This window comes from Trichosurus vulpecula, chromosome 4 (genome assembly GCF_011100635.1).
Source record: "Trichosurus vulpecula isolate mTriVul1 chromosome 4, mTriVul1.pri, whole genome shotgun sequence".
Classification (NCBI taxonomy): Eukaryota; Metazoa; Chordata; class Mammalia; order Diprotodontia; family Phalangeridae; genus Trichosurus; species Trichosurus vulpecula.
Window position 1 is genome coordinate 208,629,670 of NC_050576.1, and position 20,300 is coordinate 208,649,969.

The 20,300-nt window shown below is 37.3% G+C and overlaps 1 protein-coding gene across 1 annotated transcript in view; it reads left to right on the top strand.

The window, feature by feature from the left end:
* The first annotated feature begins 6,492 nt into the window (after positions 1 to 6,492).
* Positions 6,493 to 20,300, top strand: part of LOC118848415 (WD repeat-containing protein on Y chromosome-like) — a 152,864-nt gene continuing 139,056 nt past the window's right edge. Inside the window, exons 1-3 of the mRNA XM_036757277.1 lie at positions 6,493 to 6,607; positions 16,365 to 16,409; positions 20,013 to 20,068. Of these exons, the coding sequence (XP_036613172.1) occupies positions 6,593 to 6,607; positions 16,365 to 16,409; positions 20,013 to 20,068 (116 nt within the window). The 5' untranslated portion in view covers positions 6,493 to 6,592. The remainder of the gene's footprint in view (positions 6,608 to 16,364; positions 16,410 to 20,012; positions 20,069 to 20,300) is intronic.

Here is a 20,300-nt window from a genome sequence, read left to right on the forward strand (position 1 = left end):
GAGGACTGTGTAAGGTCCACAACCTCACTTCCTCCTCCTGAGCTATCTGGATCCAGTGACTTGATATTCATCAGGATGACTAGGATGCAATGGGAGACCCTTTTAGGCTCAGGTCTTTTCATGTACTCACTTAGAGTGAGGTAACACCCATCCAATGAATGGGCCTCTTTAAGAAGTGAGTCAAGGGATGGCCCCTTTAATTAGAAGAAAAGAAAAAAATCAAGCTGGGAGGGGAAGAACCTCAGGGTTGCTGTTCCAAAGAGAAGGAGTCACCATTGACATTCACTCTAAGCCAGGAGGGCCCAAAATATAGCCATTAAGTGGAGCCTGGGCAGGGTCCAAGCTTTGGAGTGAATTGGGTTTAAGAAAGAAAGAAAGGAAGGAAGGAAGGAAGGAAGGAAGGAAGGAAGGAAGGAAGAATGGAAGGAAGGAGGGAAACAGGGAAGGAGGGAAAGAGGGAAGGAAGAGGAGGCAGGGAAGGAGGGAGGGATAGAGGAAGGAAGGAGGGAGGGGGCGGGGAGGAAGGAAGGAAGGAGGGAGGGAGAGAGGGAAGGAAGGAGGGAGGGAAGGAGGAAGGGAGAGGAGGGAGGAAAGGAAGGAAGGGAAGGAAGGGAGGGAGGAAAGGGAGGGAGGGAGGAAGGGAAGGCAGGAGGGAGGGAAGGGAGGGAGGGAGGAAGGAAGAAAGAAAGAAAGAAATCTAATCCGTAAACCCCAAGTTAAGTGGGCAACTTCAGTCCATCAAAGGAGTGGGGGAGGGGTGCTCAGTACAGAGTCCGAGAATCCTACTGGAGGTGAGCTTGATGGGTGTCAAAGAGTGTCATAGACGAAAGCTTGTTGTTGTTATAATGATATTAAAGTAGAAATGGTTGCTTAGTGATGGTGGCAGAGGTAGAGTAAGGAAGTATAATGGGGAACAAAGAGTATGGTAACTTCTCCTGTCCCACTGTGTTAAAGACACAAAAGAAGGAGTGCCTAGCACTTGAGAGAGTCACAAGGGATGAAACAGTTTCAGGAGGGATCTAGGTTTCCATAAGCACCAGAAAATAGAAAGAGTAAAAAGAAGAAAACTGGGGAGGAGGGAAATTTTTTAACAATAGAATTGTGGTTCCAGAGAATATTATGCAAGAAGAGGGAAGATGAAGATAGGTCCTAGGGAGGAAGAGAGCTGAAATAGTAAGTACAGGGAGGGACAGCAGAGGAAAGGGGAAGCTTTGCCACTGAATCACAGGGATTAGAGGAAGAGGAGGTAAGAATTTGCTAACCATAAGACAAAAGAAGTGCCATGTATCAAGAGGCTTGAAGGAAAAATCAGCTCTAAAACGGTAATTAGAATTCTAGTGTGAAAGGGTTTGCGCTGATAGTGTCTCCCAATTGAACCCCCTTGGCTGAGGAGTGAGGGATAAGAGGATCAATTGTAATGGAAGGTGGAAAGGTCTTGAGGTGAAGGGGGCCTTCTAAGAAGAGAGATCTAAGTGATGCCCATTCATGTGGTTTCCCTCTCCACATAGAACCCCCTCAGTTTAAGATGACAATAGGGGATCAGTAGTACTGGCAGCTGCAAAGCTTGTTTGGTAAAGAAAGCCATTTGCAACTTAGAAGGCTAATTCACTCATGTAATCACAGGACAAAATCTCAGAGCTGGAAGGTACCTAAGGTACCTGAACAAAAATGCCTCTTAAGATATAACCAAAATGTACTTGTCTAGACTCTGTTTGAAGCTCTCTAGTGAAGGAGACACCATTTACTGCCAAGGCAGCCCATTCTACTTTTGAATAGCTCTAACTATTAAGAAGGTTTTGCTTGTATCAAGACTAAATTTTGTTCTCCATAACTTCCATTAATTGCTCCTAATCCTCCCATCTGAGGCCAAGAATAAAATCCTCTTCCCCATGATAGCTCTTCAAGGGCATGAAGAGAGCTATCATGTTCATCTACAATTCTTTGGCCTAAAAGTCCTCAATTACTTTAAATGGTCTTTCAGAATGAGCTTGAGATTTTTCTCCATTTCGTCTGTCTGTCTGTCTTCCTCTTGACATTGTTGAGCTTCTTAAGTCCTTCAAATGTGCTATTCTAAATGTGCCATGAGACTCCAGATGTGGTAATCAGAGTAGAATATAGTGGAATTTTAATTTCCCAATTCTGGTCTTCAGTTTGTGTTTTCTGACTGTAACATAAGATGGCATTAGCAATGACTTCCATATCACATTATTGACTCATTTTGAGGTTGCCATCTATTAAATATCCCAGTATGCTTTTTTTCCCCAGAGGAATTGCTATTAGTCATGTCTCCCCCATTAGATGCCTTAAAAGTTATTTTTTCAACCCAAGCATAAGACTTTGCATTTAACCCTCTTATATTTAAACTCCATGGGTTGTAACCAACATGTTTAACCTGCTGTAATCTCTTTGGAAACTGAATCTGTCATTAAATGTATTTGTTTTTCGACTATTTCAGGTAACCATGAAATGTAGTTGGTCTGGACTTAGTGACATGAAATTCATTAAAGTGAATGAGGTGCTTTCTTACTATCTTGGGTTTCAATTGCTTTTATCCATTTTTATTCTGATCTTTCTAGTCCAAATATCATTCTCCTTGGCAGAATATGATTGCACAGTTCTGTAAGCCACTTCTTCTATCCCCTTCCACCACAATCCCCAAGCTCACTCTGCTTTTCTGGAAGCTACTTCCCTATGGTATTGTGGAAAGTGTGCCTACACTTAAGAGATTATAAGTCCGTATAGGCATTTAAATAATAGAGAGAGACAACTATTTAATTGACTGACATTTTTGCTTTTCAATCAAGTTTTTAACATGATGGAAATATATAACATTCTAATCTATTCTGTTTCCTTTCTTTTGTCCTCTCCTTTTTCACTATTCTTATTTTAATTCCTCTTCAAATTTACCACATCCCTTTTCTGTTGTTTTTAAGTTAAAACCAGTATGTTTATTTTTCTACTATTTAGTATGGTTTGTTTTTGAACAAATGTTGGGATAAGAAAGTGAAGTAGGTTGTGAGTCAACACAAATGCAGTTTCTCCAGGATGTAGGGAGAGGACATCTGGAGAGCTATGGAGCTGTGAAAAGGCAGAAGAAGGAAGACAAAGCTGTATTATCACATAGTACAGAGGAAAAAAATACCAGTCTTCAAAGTATGTGAGTTAATTTTTTTTCCAATTTCCAGGATCCTCCCTACTCTTCTGGTCCCTTCTCTCTCTATGTTCAACAAAAAATAAAAATAAACTATACCATGGAATGATGCAAAATAAAGGAGCCTGACCTAAGCATTTTATTTGACTGATTTAAACCCTGATTGGTGAGGCATAAGCAATTTTCTCAACTTGAATCATATATGTATACCAAGAAGGTGGCAGACCCTGACCTTAGCAGGAAGTAATCTCTTCTTAAATTTAACTTAATTTAACAAACATTTGTTAGCACTGAAACTTGAAAGGCTAAAATTTGTCCCCATTCTCAAAAAGCTTACATTCTACTGGAGAGAAACATGTGAGCCACTGGTACCAAACTCAAATAACAACGGATCTCTGCAAAGAGCATATTGACTTAGAAAACTACAAATTAACATTAACTATATTGTATTTGTATTTTTATTTATTTTGTTAAACATTTCCCAATGAGCGTTTTGCCTGCTTGTCAGGCCGACAGTTTGACACTTCTGATGTACACAGTTCTTAAAAGCAAAATATATACAAAGTAAATGCAAAGCAATATGGGCAGAGTAGAAGCATTAATTAATTAATTAACAGACACATCAATTAATTAATTAATTAATAGTCACAGTAATTAATTAATTGGGGGGATCAGAAAAAAAGGGTCTTTGAGAAGGGAAAGTATTCTAAGCATGTGGAAGAGTCTGTATGAAGACAGAGTTAAGAGAGGCAAAATACTCTGTATATTGAGGAAGTAGAAGGCCAATTTGTCTGGAACATAATGTGCATAAGGAGGAATAACAGGAAATCAGTGTGGAAAGATAGCATGAAGCAAGATTGGTTTTCAATGCTGAACAGAAGAGTTTGTATTTTATTCTACAGAGACAGGGAGCCACTGAAGGTTCTTGATCAAGGAAATGGAATGGTCAAAAATATGTTTTAAGAGTCTCAGTTTAGTAACTATGTGGATGAAGGATTGGAGTGGGAAGGGACTTGAGGTAGGGAGAGGAATTAGGCTGCTGTTACAATAGTCTAGGAGAAAGGTGGACCAAAAAGGATGGTGGAGTAGGAGGAATAGTGTGGTTTTCCGTACAAATACTCCAGTAAAGATTTGAGAGGAGTGTCAGACTGAGTCGTGATCAGCAAATTTAAGGAGAAACCACAGTGGGTCATTTTTCAAGCTGAAGATCATTAATTCAGCCCACAAGCAAATGACCAGGTCAGGAACTGTGGAACAAGGGTGGGCCTTGAGTTCTGTTGCTCTGATTTCAGAGCCATGACCAAAAAATAATATATTTCAAGAAATGATAAATCATATCTCTTAGAACTAGAGGGCAAAGTAAAAATAGAATCTTCAAGAACCCTCTGCCTTAACTGTTATATTTCCTTCCTTCTCCCTCTTCTCCAGCCACCAAACTTCACAAATCCTAAACCAGTGATCCCTCCTACCCACACCCAAGACCATGTCCTGGAGCATTTTAAGCCCCAAGGCTTTGCTCTCCTGAAATATTATGTTAAGAAAATGTCAATTATGCTTCACTTCACTCTCTCTTCTCTGACCACCTCCTCTATAACCTCCTCATTAACTGCTTCATTGCCCATCCCAGAGGCCATTGTCCTAGAGGATCCATGTACCTTTGTTCCCTCTACTTCATCCCCACCTCCCCACATTCAAGTTCTGGAGCCAAGGACCATGACCAAACCCACTCTGCCATTGTTCCTGAATGTCAATCTATTCACCTACTGCCCCACTCACTATCCTTATAACTTTTCAGACCAAAATGCCCTTTCCTGTTCGTCACATTTTTATGTTATATCTTCTTCATTAGAATGTAAGTTTCCTTAGAGAAGTGACTATCTTTGTTCTCATATTTGTATTCCCCAGTTTATCACAGTATTTAAAACATAGTAAGAATATAATTAGTGCTTTTTCATTCATTAATTCACTCATTCCTTAAAATATCACGCATATATAATCCAGCTTTCAACCTGTTTTTTGTTTGTTTTACATATTGCTGGTATGGAGAAGGAGAAGCAATTCTGGATTGTTGCCAAGAAGGCTGAGAACAATGCTATGTAGCTGCTTAAGGGATTTATTAAGTTAATTACAGAGTTTCTTCAGGGAGAGACAGGTGGATGAAGGACATGCCATGTGAAAAAGAAATACTTGGAAATAACAGACATACATGGGAAACCAGTTGCATGATGTCTCTAGCCTTATTTGAAATTCTAGAGGCTGTTAAAATGGACTTCTCTGTGTGAGATGTTATTTCCCTGTTTTAGTTAATGTCTCATTTCACTCCTAGCTAAAGAACTCATTTACTTTTGTATATTTTTTGGTCTGTTCCAATTTTATAACTTGCCCAACTTGTATTTACTATTTTACTTGTAAAAATGGGTGAGAATTATAGTCTCCTTTGGAGAGAGGTGGGCCAGTTTCCCGAATCATACACATACATCTATATATACACATATGTGTACATGTACTATATATAAACATACATGCATATGTCTCCATGCCACCTGCAGGTTACATCTGTACATTTAGACACCACATTGACATGTATTTTGAATGAGCACTGGACTTACATATCCTGCATACTTATGTTTACATGCTGTATCTCCCATCTATCAGTCACTCCTAAGACACCATACTGTCACTTTAAAAGAGTCAGGATATCATAACTTCTAAAACTGCACATATAAGTCTTTATTAGTCAGAAGGAAAAAACATAGGTCAGAAAAAATAGATGAACCAATGGTATGAGTTGGCGTTTATTCTGAAGGAATAATAAAAATAGCTGGCATTTATATAGTGCTTTAAGATTTGAAAAGCACTTGACAAACGTTAGTGACCCTCACAACAACCCTAGGAGGTAGGCCCTATTATTATCCTTATTTTGTCAGTGAGGAAGCTGACTACTTCAGTATCACACGCAGAATGTCTGAGGCTGTATTTGAACCACCTTCTTCTTGGTTCCAGTTCCAGTAATTATCTACTGAACTACCTGGAAGCCTTGGTTAAGTCAAGGATGTATGAATCTCTTCCATTTAAAATATCCTGAGTATTGTCCTAGCAAGTGCACCAATCCTGAATAGGGCCCAGTGAGTCCTGATATACCCTCCCTGCAAAAAGCAGGGGGGAGTGGTGAAGGGGTAAAAGGGCTAGCTAAAGGTGCCAGGATCCTGAACTGTATTGGGATTCTATTTTAGAATGTATCATTTCTCTGTTACTGTGGCACAAAACAATAGAATGATCTAAAGGAGAAATTCTGGGAATGTGATGCCATATGAGGACCATCTCCAGTAGAATCTATACCAACTTTGTTATCTGAAGGACAAGGATTGTGCGGCTTTCCATGTTACCCTGGAAGAGACACAGACATCATTCCGGAGCAACAGACATGATTTAACCATCTCTATGACTGAAGCCATGGTATACTATAGTAATTTTCATTATCTTGTTTTTTTACTGTATTATTCTTGGTTAGAAGGGACCTGATGGAGGCATAAATGTGAAGTAGAGCAAATAGTAATTTAATATTGCAGAAAAGAACATCCCTGAACCGGAAGATCAGTGTATGGGTGGGAAAACGAGAAACGACAAACCAGCTGTGTCATCCTGGTTCTGAGTTTATGAAAAGGGAATAGAAGAAAATCCAGATTATTTTCCTTCATAATTAGTGATGCTTATGGAAGGCTCTATGAATATCTTCAAAGCAAAGTAAAAACCACTCATTTCTTCACTTCCTTCCCTTTACAAATGTTTATAAAGGTAACCAATCTTAGGATTGATGTTCTGGTTTATAACAAGGCAACATTCATTAAAGAGAATCAAGTTTTACAGCCTAGTGGTATGGTAGACATTGGGTCAGGTAGACAAACTAGTGGTTTGTATTAGACATAGGGTGAAGAAAACCTGGGTTCATATCCCCAATAATTGCTAAGTGACCCTAGCCAAGTAATTTTGCCTGAGTATCAGTGTCTTCAGCTGGAAAATAGGAACAATGATAATAATAAAACAGTGCCTACCCTACAGAGTTGTTGTGCGGCTCAAGTTCAATGATATATGTTAAGTGCTTTGCAAACTTTAAAGTACTATCTAAATGTGAGCAATTATTATAGACATCTATTTAATTTTTTTAAATTACACTGACTGCCAAAATCTTTCTGGCAAGAGATTCATGGAACTGGGAGGTAGGAATGGATTCTGATATTAAATAAAATACTCAGAAAAATAAATCCAGCTGCTTATTAGAAGACTAAAATATGTTTCTTTAGCATCTAAATGATTTAGCTATAAGTATTTAATACACAGTTAATCCTATGACTTGCCTGCATCATGATGACCCTGAGACAATCTTTTAACACTCCAACCTCTAGGCAACTCCCTAAAACTGCAAGTTGATGAGAACATGATGACCTGCACTGGTAGAGGAAGTTCCTCAACAGGCTCTCCTTATGTGAATGAAATCATAGGTCCAGTCCGTATCCCAATTCTACCTCCATGATATTTACTTATCAGTTGGTGTGAATCAATGCCTCTGTTTCTTTTCTCCCTATGCTTGTCCTACTTCTTCTCTCTTAATAGTATGTATGCTTCTGTAGGAGAGTTGCAGTTATCAAATAGAATTTTCAGTTCTCTCCTTATTTTGATTTTAAAAGTTAATAAGTACAATTACTTATATTTCTCTATTAAAAGTAATAAATTACTTTTTTATTAATAGGGTCCTTATTTTTTCTGTGTTAATTAGATACTCAATTGAATCCCTAATCTATTCCCATTCTTAAACATTCATCATATATCGGGAATGTAACTAATAGCCAAATTTTGCTACTCTGAAACAGTGTCTTTTGTTCTATTTTATATATTGCTAACTAGCCTTAGCTAACATTTAAAATATATTTATATACATTACTGTAACTGTTATCTCATTAATGAGATTATTTCCTCTATATAGATTTCAACCCCTCTGCAACCTCTCCTCTGGCGTAATTCTAATTCATGTTCACCCACAGATCTTCCACAGAGGGTGCTTAAGGCTTTCCTCTATGCCTCTTTACATTCCAGTTGACAGTCAACAAGCTGTCCATATAGTGAATTTTCCTCTCACTATTTCATTTTTGGCATACATTTTTTCAGTTGCTACCACTTTTGTGCATAAGTCGTCTTGGGAAATATGACTCAGCCTACTTGAACCTACCACATTCTGTTCCATTGTCCTTTGGGTCATTCTGACCCAAATTTCTTCTGAGACTATGGTGTTCCAAAATTTACAACCATACAGTATCACTGGAAGAATATTTTGGCTTAAATATAAGTTATTGGACCAGGGAGCAGCTTGAAATTATTAAAAATACAGAAACATATCCCATGTGAATTCTAGCCTGCTCTCATCCTTTAATTCAATTCTGGATCCAACTAGCTGTCCTTGTAGAGTGTCTATAGTGAATAAATGAACTGAGGAATAAATTAATAGACTAACCATCGAACATTCCATATTATACTCTGGACAATAGACATTTTTCATGAGTTCAATTTTTCTATATAGATTGTCAGGAAAATCTATTATGAGAAATCATGAACTACATCACAGGAGCTAAAATTCTACAAAAGGAGTTGGTCTAGGAAGGGTTCTAAGCTCTCAAGAATGAAATTCTGAAGACACAAAAATGATTCTGATGGGGAAAAGGAAGAGAAGTTGTCTAAAAAAGACGAATGTAGGTGAAAGGGAATTCACCATTTAAAATATCGCTAGATATTTTAAAGATGGAAGTATCTTCAAAAGAAAATGGAAGCAAAGATAGGCAACAGGGGATAAAAATGTGACGTGGTCCTTTGTTGGTAATATTGTATCCATAGCATTAAAGCTGAGGTTAGTGTGGAACACTGAAAACAAAACAAAGGAGGGGCAATGGAAAGTTATGTTAGCTGTACTGGGGCAAGGAGGACAATAAAAGAAAGAATGGGATCACTGCTTAGAATGGATGAAGACAGTGAAAAAATGGAGCTGCTCCAATTCTATTTCTTTTCTATTTTCTTTGCCAAGGGAAATGATCTTTGGACTTGAAAGGACCTTTAAAATGGCTAATGGGGAATAGATACCAAGATATATTATAGGACAGTAAAAGGAAAGGTAACTGTCCCTGGTGGGTTCAGACACAGATCAACTACATCCCAGAGTACCAAAGAAACTGGCAGGTGTGATTTCTGAGCCACTGTAAATATCTTTGAAAGATTGGAGTCACCTGGAAAAGAACCAAAAGGCTGGAAAATGGCCAATATTAGCCCTATTTTAAAAAAAATACCTGAAATAAAAAAAACTACAGGCCAATGAGCTTGACTGATTCCTGGGAAACCTCTAGAATATATTATTAAATGATTTGTGAATATTTAGAAAAGGAAGCAAGAGCCACAGAGGGCCAGTAAGCCTTTATCAAGAATAAAACACTTAACACAGTGTTTGGCACATAGTAAGCACTATATAAAGGTTAGCTGTTATTATTATTCCAAGCTAACCTTATTTTCTTTCTTGAAAGGATGGAGAGAATATGGTATATATTTTACTCTCATTTTAGTCTAATATTTGACAAAGTCTCTGATGATATGCTTGTGGACAAGATGAAGAAAGGCAAGATAAGACAATATCTTTAGCTTGAGCGCAATAAAATTAGAAAAAGATCAGATCCAAATTGCTATCTAAGTGTTTTATGCGAATTCTGAAAGCTATCTCTAGTGGAGTGCCCCATTTATTTGTGTTTGGTCCTCTTCTGTTCAACATTTTCCTCAGTCACAGTGCTAAAGGTATGGAAGGCATGTTTATCAGGTCTTCAAATGGTACAAAGCTGGATAGGGTATCCTTACGTACTGGACAACAGGCAGAATCTCACAAGATCTTAACAGGTTTGATTGGTCTGAATCGGGTAAGAATAAATATAAACTCTTACATTTAGATTTGAAAAAAATCAGCTTCACAAGATGAGGGAAGCATGACTAAACAGCTGGTCATCAAAAGACGACCTGAGGATGTTACTGGAATGCAAGTTCAACATGAGTGAACAATGTACTATGGAAATGGGGTGGGGAGAACTAATGGAAACTTGGGCAACATTCAGAAAAGTATAGTATTCAGGATGACACGTGATAGTCCCGTTATACTCTGACCTGGTCACATCACATCTTTAATTTTATGTTCATTTCTTGACACCACATTTTAAGGGTCTAGATAAACTACAGATTGTCAAGGGGTGGGCAACCAGGTTGTTGAAGAGCCTAAAGATCATGCCACGCATGAATAAATTGGAAGAATTAAGGCATGGAGCCTGAAGAAGAAAAATATTGGGTGAAGGGGATAATCATTTTCTTAGTATTTGTAGGGCTACCACATGGAAGAAGGTTCAACTAATTCTCCTTGTCCCCAGAAGGAACAATGAGTGTAAATTAGAGCTACACAAAGGTAGTCTTGATATAAGTAAATGTTTTCTAACAATTAGAGTTAACAAGAAGTAAAATAAGCTGCCTTTTAAAATAGTGAGCTCTACATGACTAGAAGTATTCAAGCAGAGCCTATGTACATGTCACATATAGTACAGAGGGAACCCTCAGACACATGTTAGACTAGTGGTTTCTGCTGTTCCTTTCTAATCTAAGATCCTCTCATTTTGGATTGCATTGAGATAGCCATGTAATTTACTAGCAATTGATGTTACAAGTATATCAGATCAATTATATCTGTAAGCAGAAGCATGCCAAAGACCTCAGCTTCCATAAGGAATCTTGATATTTGGACCTTGCACAAGGCATCTTTCATGACACCTTCATGAGAAGTGTGAATGTCTTTAAGGCCTTGTTTAGTCATTCTACAATCTCAGCATTTGAATTTGTCAAGAAACTTTGTATAAGTTTAATGTATGCATGAGATTCTTTAACCAATAAATCAACTAAAATTTATTTAGCACCTGTTATGTGCAAGGCTTTGTGGTAAGTATCGGGGATACCAAAACAAAAATGAAATAATTCCTGCCCTCGGGGAGTTTGTATTCTATCAAGGAAGATAAAAGATAGATGGATGGATAGATAGATAGATAGATAGATAGATAGATAGATAGATAGATAGTGTATACAAATAAAAATGGCAGATTCTTGGGGAGAGGGTACTAGCTGGGGAATCAAGAAAGGAAATATGTAAATGGTGTCATTTGAGTGGGCTTTTGAAGGGATTCTGAGAGGTAGAAATTAGATGGAGTGAATTCTAGCAGAGGGTATAAAGACATAAAGACACAGAGAAGGAAAATGGAGTGCCATATGTGTGGAAGAGCAAGAAGGGTAGTTTGGCAGAATTGTAGAGTGTCAAAAAAGGGAGGAACATCTAAGAGAATAGGAACATGTCTATGATTTAGGAAAGGCAGTTGGATCCAGATGATAAAGGGATCATATAACTATAGAATTCTAGATCTAAAACTGGAAAGGACTTCCAAGGCTACATTGTCCAATCCCCTCCTTTTGCAGATGAAGAAACTGAGGCTCAAGTAGGCTAAGTTATTTGTCTTACATCATCCAGATAGTAAAGAATTGGAATTTAAATCCATATTCTCTGATTCCAGGGACAATGTTCTTTCTACCATGTCACTAAAAACTAAACAGAGGAGTCTGGTTTTTTGGAGATAGCCATTGGGGTTTATTAAATAGGGAAATCATATGGTCAACTATATGCTTTGGGAGACTCACTTTGGCAGCTGAGTGAAGCATGAGATGAGTCAGAGGTAAGAATTAAGAAACTGTTGCAGTTATCCAGATGAATGGGTCATGAGAGCCTGACCTAAGGTATTGACTATGTGGGAGAGAAGGGAATAGATTCTGGAGCTTTCATTGAGTTAGAAATTATAGGATCTAGCAACTGACTTGGATATCTGGCATAAAGGAGGGGGGAGGGTCAAGAATAATATCAAAGGCTCAAACCAGGATCACTAGAAAAATGGTGGTTACCTCAACAATATTACGGAAGTTCAGAAGAGAGATTGTTTTGGGAGGAGAGGTAATAGGTTTTACTTTGAACATGTTGAGTTTGACATGGATATAGGTCATTCAGTCTGACATATTCCAAATGCAGTTGGAGATGGATGACTGGAGTTCATTTGAAAGATTCAGGGTGGATGTGTAAAGATTATTAATAATTTTGGATAATAATAATTAATATAACATTATATATAAATTTTATAATCCTAATAATTAATGATAATTAAACTGATGAGAGCTGGTGAGGTCACCAAGTGAGACAATGTAAAGAGAAAATAGAAGGAGAGAGGTTTGAATTATATTCGCAACTAAAGTGTCTGATATGGATGACGTCCTAGCAAAGTTGAAAAGTAAGGTTCAGGTAGAAAATGAAGGAAAATGAACAGAGAACGACCATAGACATAAAATGAACATAGAAAACCAGAAAGGAGAGCACATCTAGAAAGGAATGAAGATTAAGAAAAGGATAACAAAGTTGGCAATTAAGACATCACTGGTAAATTTGGAGAGAGCAGTTTCAGTTAAATGAAGAGCTCGGAATCTACATTGTAAAGGAAAAGTACTGTTTTGCTCATGACCCACAGTGTAAGAAGCACTGAAGGGCTTGTGAGTAGAAAAAGTTTAAGAAGCCCTGATGTAGAGATTGTCTGAGAAAGGTAACCAGAATGATGATGGTCCCTGAGTTCATATCATATGAGAATCAATTTAAGAAGCTAGAAAACCCGAAGAAGAAAAGAGGAAGGTGGGGAGAAGAGAAGACAGGATAGGTGTCTTCGAGTATTTGAAGGACTATCATGTATAACAACCCCGGTAGAGGACTAGGCCCCAAACCCCACAGGATTTGTAGCTTTCCCCAGTTTTCAAAGAGAAGAAACTAAATCCGTATCCACAATGACAATGAAGATAGTTATAGAAATAGAGAGAAATAATTCCATTTTGTATCTACTTAAGGTTATCCCTCCATTCTCATCATAAATGCACTGGGGATGCTTCATCTTAACTGGGGTTCTCATGGAACTTTCAGTAGGCTTGTTTTCACTTACCTTGCTTTTTGCTGTTTTATGAAATATAATCTGTAATTTACTACCTTCCTCCTAAGGTTTAACAAATGAGTTTGCATTCTAAAGAGGCCTTGTTCTTGGTTGCTGTGCCTGTCTCTCCACTTGACAAGCAAATCAAATGTTTTCTAGCTAAAGTGGTTTCTGGATGATTTTGTTCTCTTTGCAGTGGCTGTTTTACATAAAACCACTGTAGCAAATTGTCATAAGTGAAGTAATATCTTTGCTTTTCTCTATTTCTTCTTCCCATTTGGAGGAGGTATCAATGGCTCATTTGAATAACACAGATTGAAACTGTCACAATTGTACCTCCATGAAGTCCTCTTCTGATCCCCCATCATTATGCGGAAGTGATTCTAGGTTCTCAAGCACTATGCCAAGAAAGCATAATTTTTGTCTATTTCTACCATACTGGAAAGTCACAGTGTTTGTTCCCAGTGACAGCCTGTACCTGCTCTTTGAAGATTTGTTTAGCTAAGTATAGAGAGATTCATCATTAAGAATTGAACCCTATATCCATTACAAATTATGAGACAAATAAATAAATTAATGCCTCCCCCCAGCTTGTACAACTGTCTTCTGTTTCTGCAATGATAAAATGGTATGGTAGAAAAGGGGGCAGAGAGTGCTAAAAATCATATAATTTAGGAACTGTTTATAGATATTAATATATCTATTAGTATTCTTTGTTCGATGATCAACGGATTGACATATTACTAAGATTACAAAATATATCAATATTTAAATTCTTATGACAAATAAAACCAGGAGGCAAGAGAAAATTGCAGTTAAATAGAAGACACCTCAAGGGTTCTCCTTGAAGGAAAGAACAAAGCATTTGGTTCCTTGGTAGACTTAAAGGGAGCAAAAAAATTATTTTTCTCATTATGAAATGATCAAGATAGCAAAAAGACCAATATGAACACCATCTTAGCTCATGCACCAGTATCTATTGCAGAGGATGAAGAAGTAGAGAAATTCTAAAGGAAAAAAATGATAAGATCCTCCAAACCAAGTCAGCATATTTTTCGATATTCGGTGATATCAATTCAAAACATGTCAGAGTAGTAAATAGCCTGGAAAAATATGGTTCAGATTTGAGAAATGAAAGAGGCATAAGGCTTATACATTCATGCCTATATAGCATGCATTTCAGCCTAGGCCAGATTCATGCCAATCTAGTACTTCAGATTTGGAAGTGGCATTTGTAGATCAACAGTTAATAAGGAGGTTTACTTAATGATAGCTTGGAAAGGATATTCAGCAAAGTTACAAGATTGACTCAGTTGAGCACAATTATTCAGGATAGCATAGCAATCAAGCCTGAGATCCTCCTGAGCTGGACTTTTGTTCTTAGGATACCAGGAAGCAATGCCAACAGTCCAATCCATAGTCTCCTGAGCCAATTTAGTCCCAAGGTCAGTTTCAATACTTTTCAAGGAAAAATTACTATGTTGCAAATATTGCTCCTGCTACATCATGAAAATATATTTGTAACATTATAGAATTCATTAAAGTCTTAGCTTTCTGAAAACGATGAATGATTGATTGTCAGAGGGATTGCTAAGGACAGTCTTTCTCGCAAATAAGGATGAGATGATTTTTGAGATTCCTTCAGACTCTAAGATTCTATGATTCCACAACCTAAAACAATTTATTTTAATCATTTTGCAATTGAAATACTTCTTTAAAGTAGCATATACTCCCTTGCTTTATTTAAAATACAAAGAGGAACCTGTATACATTCTACTGAAAACTCAGGATCATTAATAATTTTGAACATTCATAATTGTTCAACATTGAAATATAGAAACACACTCAACATCTATTGAGGAGCATGGATCTGTATTCTCCCATGTTAAGTGATCCCATACTCCTGTGCTTGTTAAATTTTTGTTTTTATTTTTTTTAACTTTCCTATCTCCACCTTTGGTGTCAAGTTCTCAGTGTGTCCTGAGTTGTTTACTTCTAAACTACGCTAATCTACACAACCACCCCTTTTCCTACCTGTTATGGGTTTGAAAATTCAAGTGAGTTTAATTTTTAAAATTTCTTCAACCCAGTGACAAACCTTGCTAGGGTTACATATAAATATCACTTTAGCTCAGTTCAATAAATATTAATAAATGCTTGTCCTGAGTAAGGTTGAATGTCGAACTCTAAATAAATGAAATCAAAATAAAGGCCTGAAGGAGATTCAGGTTAAGTATTGGGCATAAATTTTAGTACATGGACTTTATAACATCTCCTTCAGCTGCTCCAAAGCCTTTTTTACATTCCTTGTCATTCTGTTTTATTTCAATTTCATAAGATCATCAGATAGATGTGATCCAGATATATGAGGTATTTTACAATAATTTCTTATTTCAGAGTTTCAGTCTCTCCCCCCACTACCTCTACCTTTTCTCCTTCCTTTTTCTATTCTTATTACCTCCTCATCTGTTTTGTTTCTCCTATTTCCTTGACATTTTGTTACATGAAAATACCTGTTATTCTTTCTCTTTTCATTCACTTCTTCCTCCTCTCTTTTTACATAGACAATCTTTTCTTTCAAAATTTAAATCAAAATACTTGAATTTGCAGGTAGAATTAATATACCCAAATAGAAATAGGAGGAAAAAAGACAAAAGAGGATGGTGGCTTTCTGGTGACATATCTGTTGGCTTCACCAATTAATAATTACATTTGATTTAATTAATTTGGTTCCCTAGAAATGTGCATCAAAGAATTTTAAATGAATCATTCAGCTTTAGGATACGTGACTGTAACGGGATTGATTCAAGGGATTACCAAGAGTCTATTTCACAAGATTCCTTTCAAAGAAGGCGTCTGGCATCTTCTTTGGTTTAAGTATCACATAGTTAATGAACATTCCTCCATCCATCTTTCTGTTGCATTGAGAACTTCATCTTTTGGGGAGTTCTACTATAATAGTCATTTTAGAAACATGTTTTTGGTAAGAATTTGTAGATTTCCTGCAACTGTTGACCAATGTTTAACCTCATGTTGACTAGAAATAAGAAAGATTTTTCTTAGAATTGATGCTTAGCTTTTCTGTATTATATTCATGTATCCGTGTATTTGTGATATCCAAACTGATGTCTACAATCCGCTTTCAGGAAGAAAATAGTTGCAAACCTCGATTCTTGAAGTTTTTACTCCAGGTGAGGCTTTTTCCTTACTTGTTTGACATTTAATTTCAGAAAATATTTTCCTTGTTAGGGCAATATGATAATTTTGGTGTGACAAATGTATACAGTTAATAACTCAGGAAGGGATGTGGTAGCGCATTATAGGCTATGCCACCAACTCTTGATTACCCTTGAGTTCCCCTTTAGGTAAGCCTATTATATTTATTTCTATTTATTAACCCAGAACAGGTGTGCTCCCTATCATTGGATAAGTAATAATTCCATGTCTCACTGTCCTGGGTGGTCAGGGAGGAAAATTTGGTACAGTTCAGTTATATCACTACTTCCATATCCCCTAGTACACATGTCTGCCATCAAGTCAATTAATCAGCAAGCATGTATTAAGTTTCTACTATGTGCCAGGCACTGTGCTAAGAGTTGGGGATATAAAGAAGGCAAAAAATGAAAAAATAGTCTCTATTCTCAAAGTGTTCACAGTCTGATGGTAGAGAGCAGGGAAACAACTATGCATAAACAAGATGCATATAGGATTAAACAGAGATAATTAAAAGAGGGAAGTCACAAAGATTAAAGAGGACCAGGTCAGTCAACAAATATTAAGTGCCTACTGTGTGCCAGGAATTGTACAAAAAGATAGTCCCTTTTTTCAAGGATCTCACAGTCTAATGAGGGAGACAACATGCAAACAACAAAGTCAGGATAGGATAGGAGAAATTGGAGATAATCAGAAGAGCGAAAGCATTAGCATTAAGAGAAATTGAGAGTGGCATCTTGTAGAAAGTATGACGTTAGCTGGAACATGAAGGAAGCCAGGAGGCAGAGATGAGAAGGAAGAGAGTATCAGTAATGGGGGACAGCCAGTGAAAATGCTAGAAATCAGAAGATGGAATGTCCTGAGTGAAGAAAAGTAAGGCAACCAGTGACAATGGATCTCAGAGTACATGGGGGTGAGGGCCAGTAAGGATAATATGCCTGATTGGGGAAAGCAGGGAAAGCAGCCAGAGGGGTATTACAGTAGTCCAGGTATGAAATGATGAAGTTTTATACCAGGATGATGGCAGTGTCAGAGGAGATAAGGGAATGTCTCTTAGAGATATTCATATAGCCATAGCTATCTATACAAGCCGCAAATATCATCTACGGTACCTGGGACAAGAATCACCGAAAGTGCTCTCAAATAACCTTTTTTTAAGACAAATTCAGTTGGAGGTAGAGGGAGGGTAGAGAACATAGGGAGAGACCTCAGGTATTATGACAAAGTCCTATGGAGAGATAGATAGATCCTGGGATACCTCCCTTTATGAAAGAGACACTTGGGGTGCTGAGCCATTTGGGCACCCTGGGACACTATGTAGAGAGGGTAGAGCTAGTCTGGGGAAGAACTCATATGGTAAGTTATTATTTAATTATTCTTGCTGCTGAGCTTAATTGTTTCTGCCTGTCGAAAAAGTATAAGCGTTGCCAACATTACCTGCTACCCCATATTTCAGTGCCCTGGAATAAAGCCCCAGCCAACCTGTTATTGGCTCTAATTTCTATGATCTACTTCAGGGGTGTCAAATCCAATAGACATGGACCCTGGTGGATTGCATTTTGACTCAGAAAACTACCAATTAACAATATTTATGTTGTATTTTTATTTATTGTGTTAAACATTTCCCAACTAGATTTTAATCTGATTCAGGCTTCACTTTGGGAATTTTGCAGAATTTAATACCTCTGATCTCCTTTGCTCCTCCTGTTAGTCTTGGTCAGGGTGGCCAAAAACATCAATTTTTACATAATCTTCATTTCCTGCCATTTCTGAAGCAGCATCGATGGGATTCTGATTTTTCATCGTGATGTAAGAGAAAAATATTGTGGTATGGCTACTACTAATCAAGTCTTTGGGAAGGAGGTCTCTAGGAGAAACAAGTGGTCTGGTTTGTTCATGTGCTTTTTAACCATTTTATTAATGGTTTAAATAGGGAATAAATGAAATGCCTATCTGCTATTTGGAGATGACATAAATCTGGTATAAACACAACTGACCATTGTCAGGAGAGGCTAGAAGACTGGGTAAATCAAAGATGAAGTATAATAGAGATAAACGTAGACTCTTAGACTTAGGTTCGAAGAATCAGCCTAACAGGTACAAGATAAGAAAAGGCTTAGATGGATAGCAGTTTGTCTGAAAAAGATATCCTATTAGTGCACTGCAAACTCAGTACAAGTTAACAGTGTGAAATGACAGTCAAGAAAAAAAGACAATGCTTTCTTAGCCTGCATTGAGAAAGGTACAAGACTAAGGGAGTGATAGTCCTGATTAGTTCACATCTGAAGTACTGTGTTCAGTTCTGGTCACCACATTTTAAGACATTGATAAAGAGCCCAGAGGAAGGCAACCAGGTTGGTTATGAGCCTTTAGATGATACAGTATGATAACTGGTGGAAAAAAGCTAGGACTGACGAGCCTAGAAGAAAAAAACGAACTTAGAGGAGACATAAAAGTTGCCTTCAAATATTTTATAGACTTGTTCACATGGAACAAGAATTTGACATATTAACCTAGGCCCCAAAGGGCCTAAGAGTGATGGGTGAAAATTTCTCTTTCTTTTTTTTGTCTTTCTTCTTTTTTTTTTTTTTAGACAAGGTCTTCTCGTCTTACCTACTTTGGAAGTACAGTGGCTACTCACAGGCCTAAACCCATTTCTGAGCTTTAACTGGCTCCATTTTTCTGACTTGAGATAGTTTACCTAAGTGAATATTTCTTACAGAGCTATTCCCAAAAAAGAATTGGTTGCCTTAAGATACAGTAGATTCCTCCTAAGTGGAGGTCTCCAAGCAAATGCCATGTGTACACTTGTCTGGTATGCTGTGAAGGCTTTCCTTGTTCTGGTATAGATTGAACTCAGTGCCACCCAAGGTCCTTGCCAGTTTTTAGATTCTTTAGTTCAGATAATGGCTTTATATATTATAAACTTGTATTGTTGATTCTATTGTGGTAGAAGTTGGACAACCAAGGAGGTCAGTTAAAGGTTTATTAGATAAGTTATTTCCAAGCTATTTTAATAATCTAAACCACAGTCTCTTTTCTCTCTTTCTATGCAACCATGTTAACCCACATAATTTCATTTACAAACAATACCACCCTTTATGAAGCAAGCAAAACACCAGAACAAATGGTGGTAACCCAGAGAAAGTTAACTCTTCCAGTGTTAGGTTCATTATGACAAAGAACCCCGAGACATTGATGCTTGCCAACTAAGGCCCATTTTTCCCTGTTCCAGTGTGTTAAGCATAGTGTAGTTGAATGTGAGAAGTGACTCAACCAAGGTATTGGAGAAAAGTCAGGTGATCCAGTAACCTCTGGACAGAAGGGCAGGAGTGAATCACATTTTTAAAAGACCAAATGAAGGTGAATAAATTATAGCTAGATTAGAAAGTAAAACCTTAAATTAAACCTCATATTTCATGGCAGTAAACTGTAAAACCGTGAGGGCAATCCTAAATCACAGAGAAAATAAGTTTATATCCTCTGGAGAATATGTTTTCCTAGGTGAAAACTGAGAGGTGACAGTAACAAATACACTAAATATAATCAACCAGTGATAGATTTTGGAATTTATTTTTCAGAAAATCCAGAAAGGAGATTATCAACCTGAGATGATTTCCAATAAAAAGAGCACAAGGTAGGTCAACTTTATAGCCTTAGCAATAGTTCTGGATTTGTTACAGATTCACATCTGTAAAAGTATCTTCTGTTGTTTTATTCCCCTTCATCTTGAACGTTTTGTTGTGGTTGTTATTTGATCGTTTTCAGTCATGTCCAATTCTTTGTGACCCCATTTGGGGTTTTCTTAGTAGAGATACTGGAGTGGTTTGCCATTCCTTTCTCCAGCTCATTTACAGATGAGAAACTGA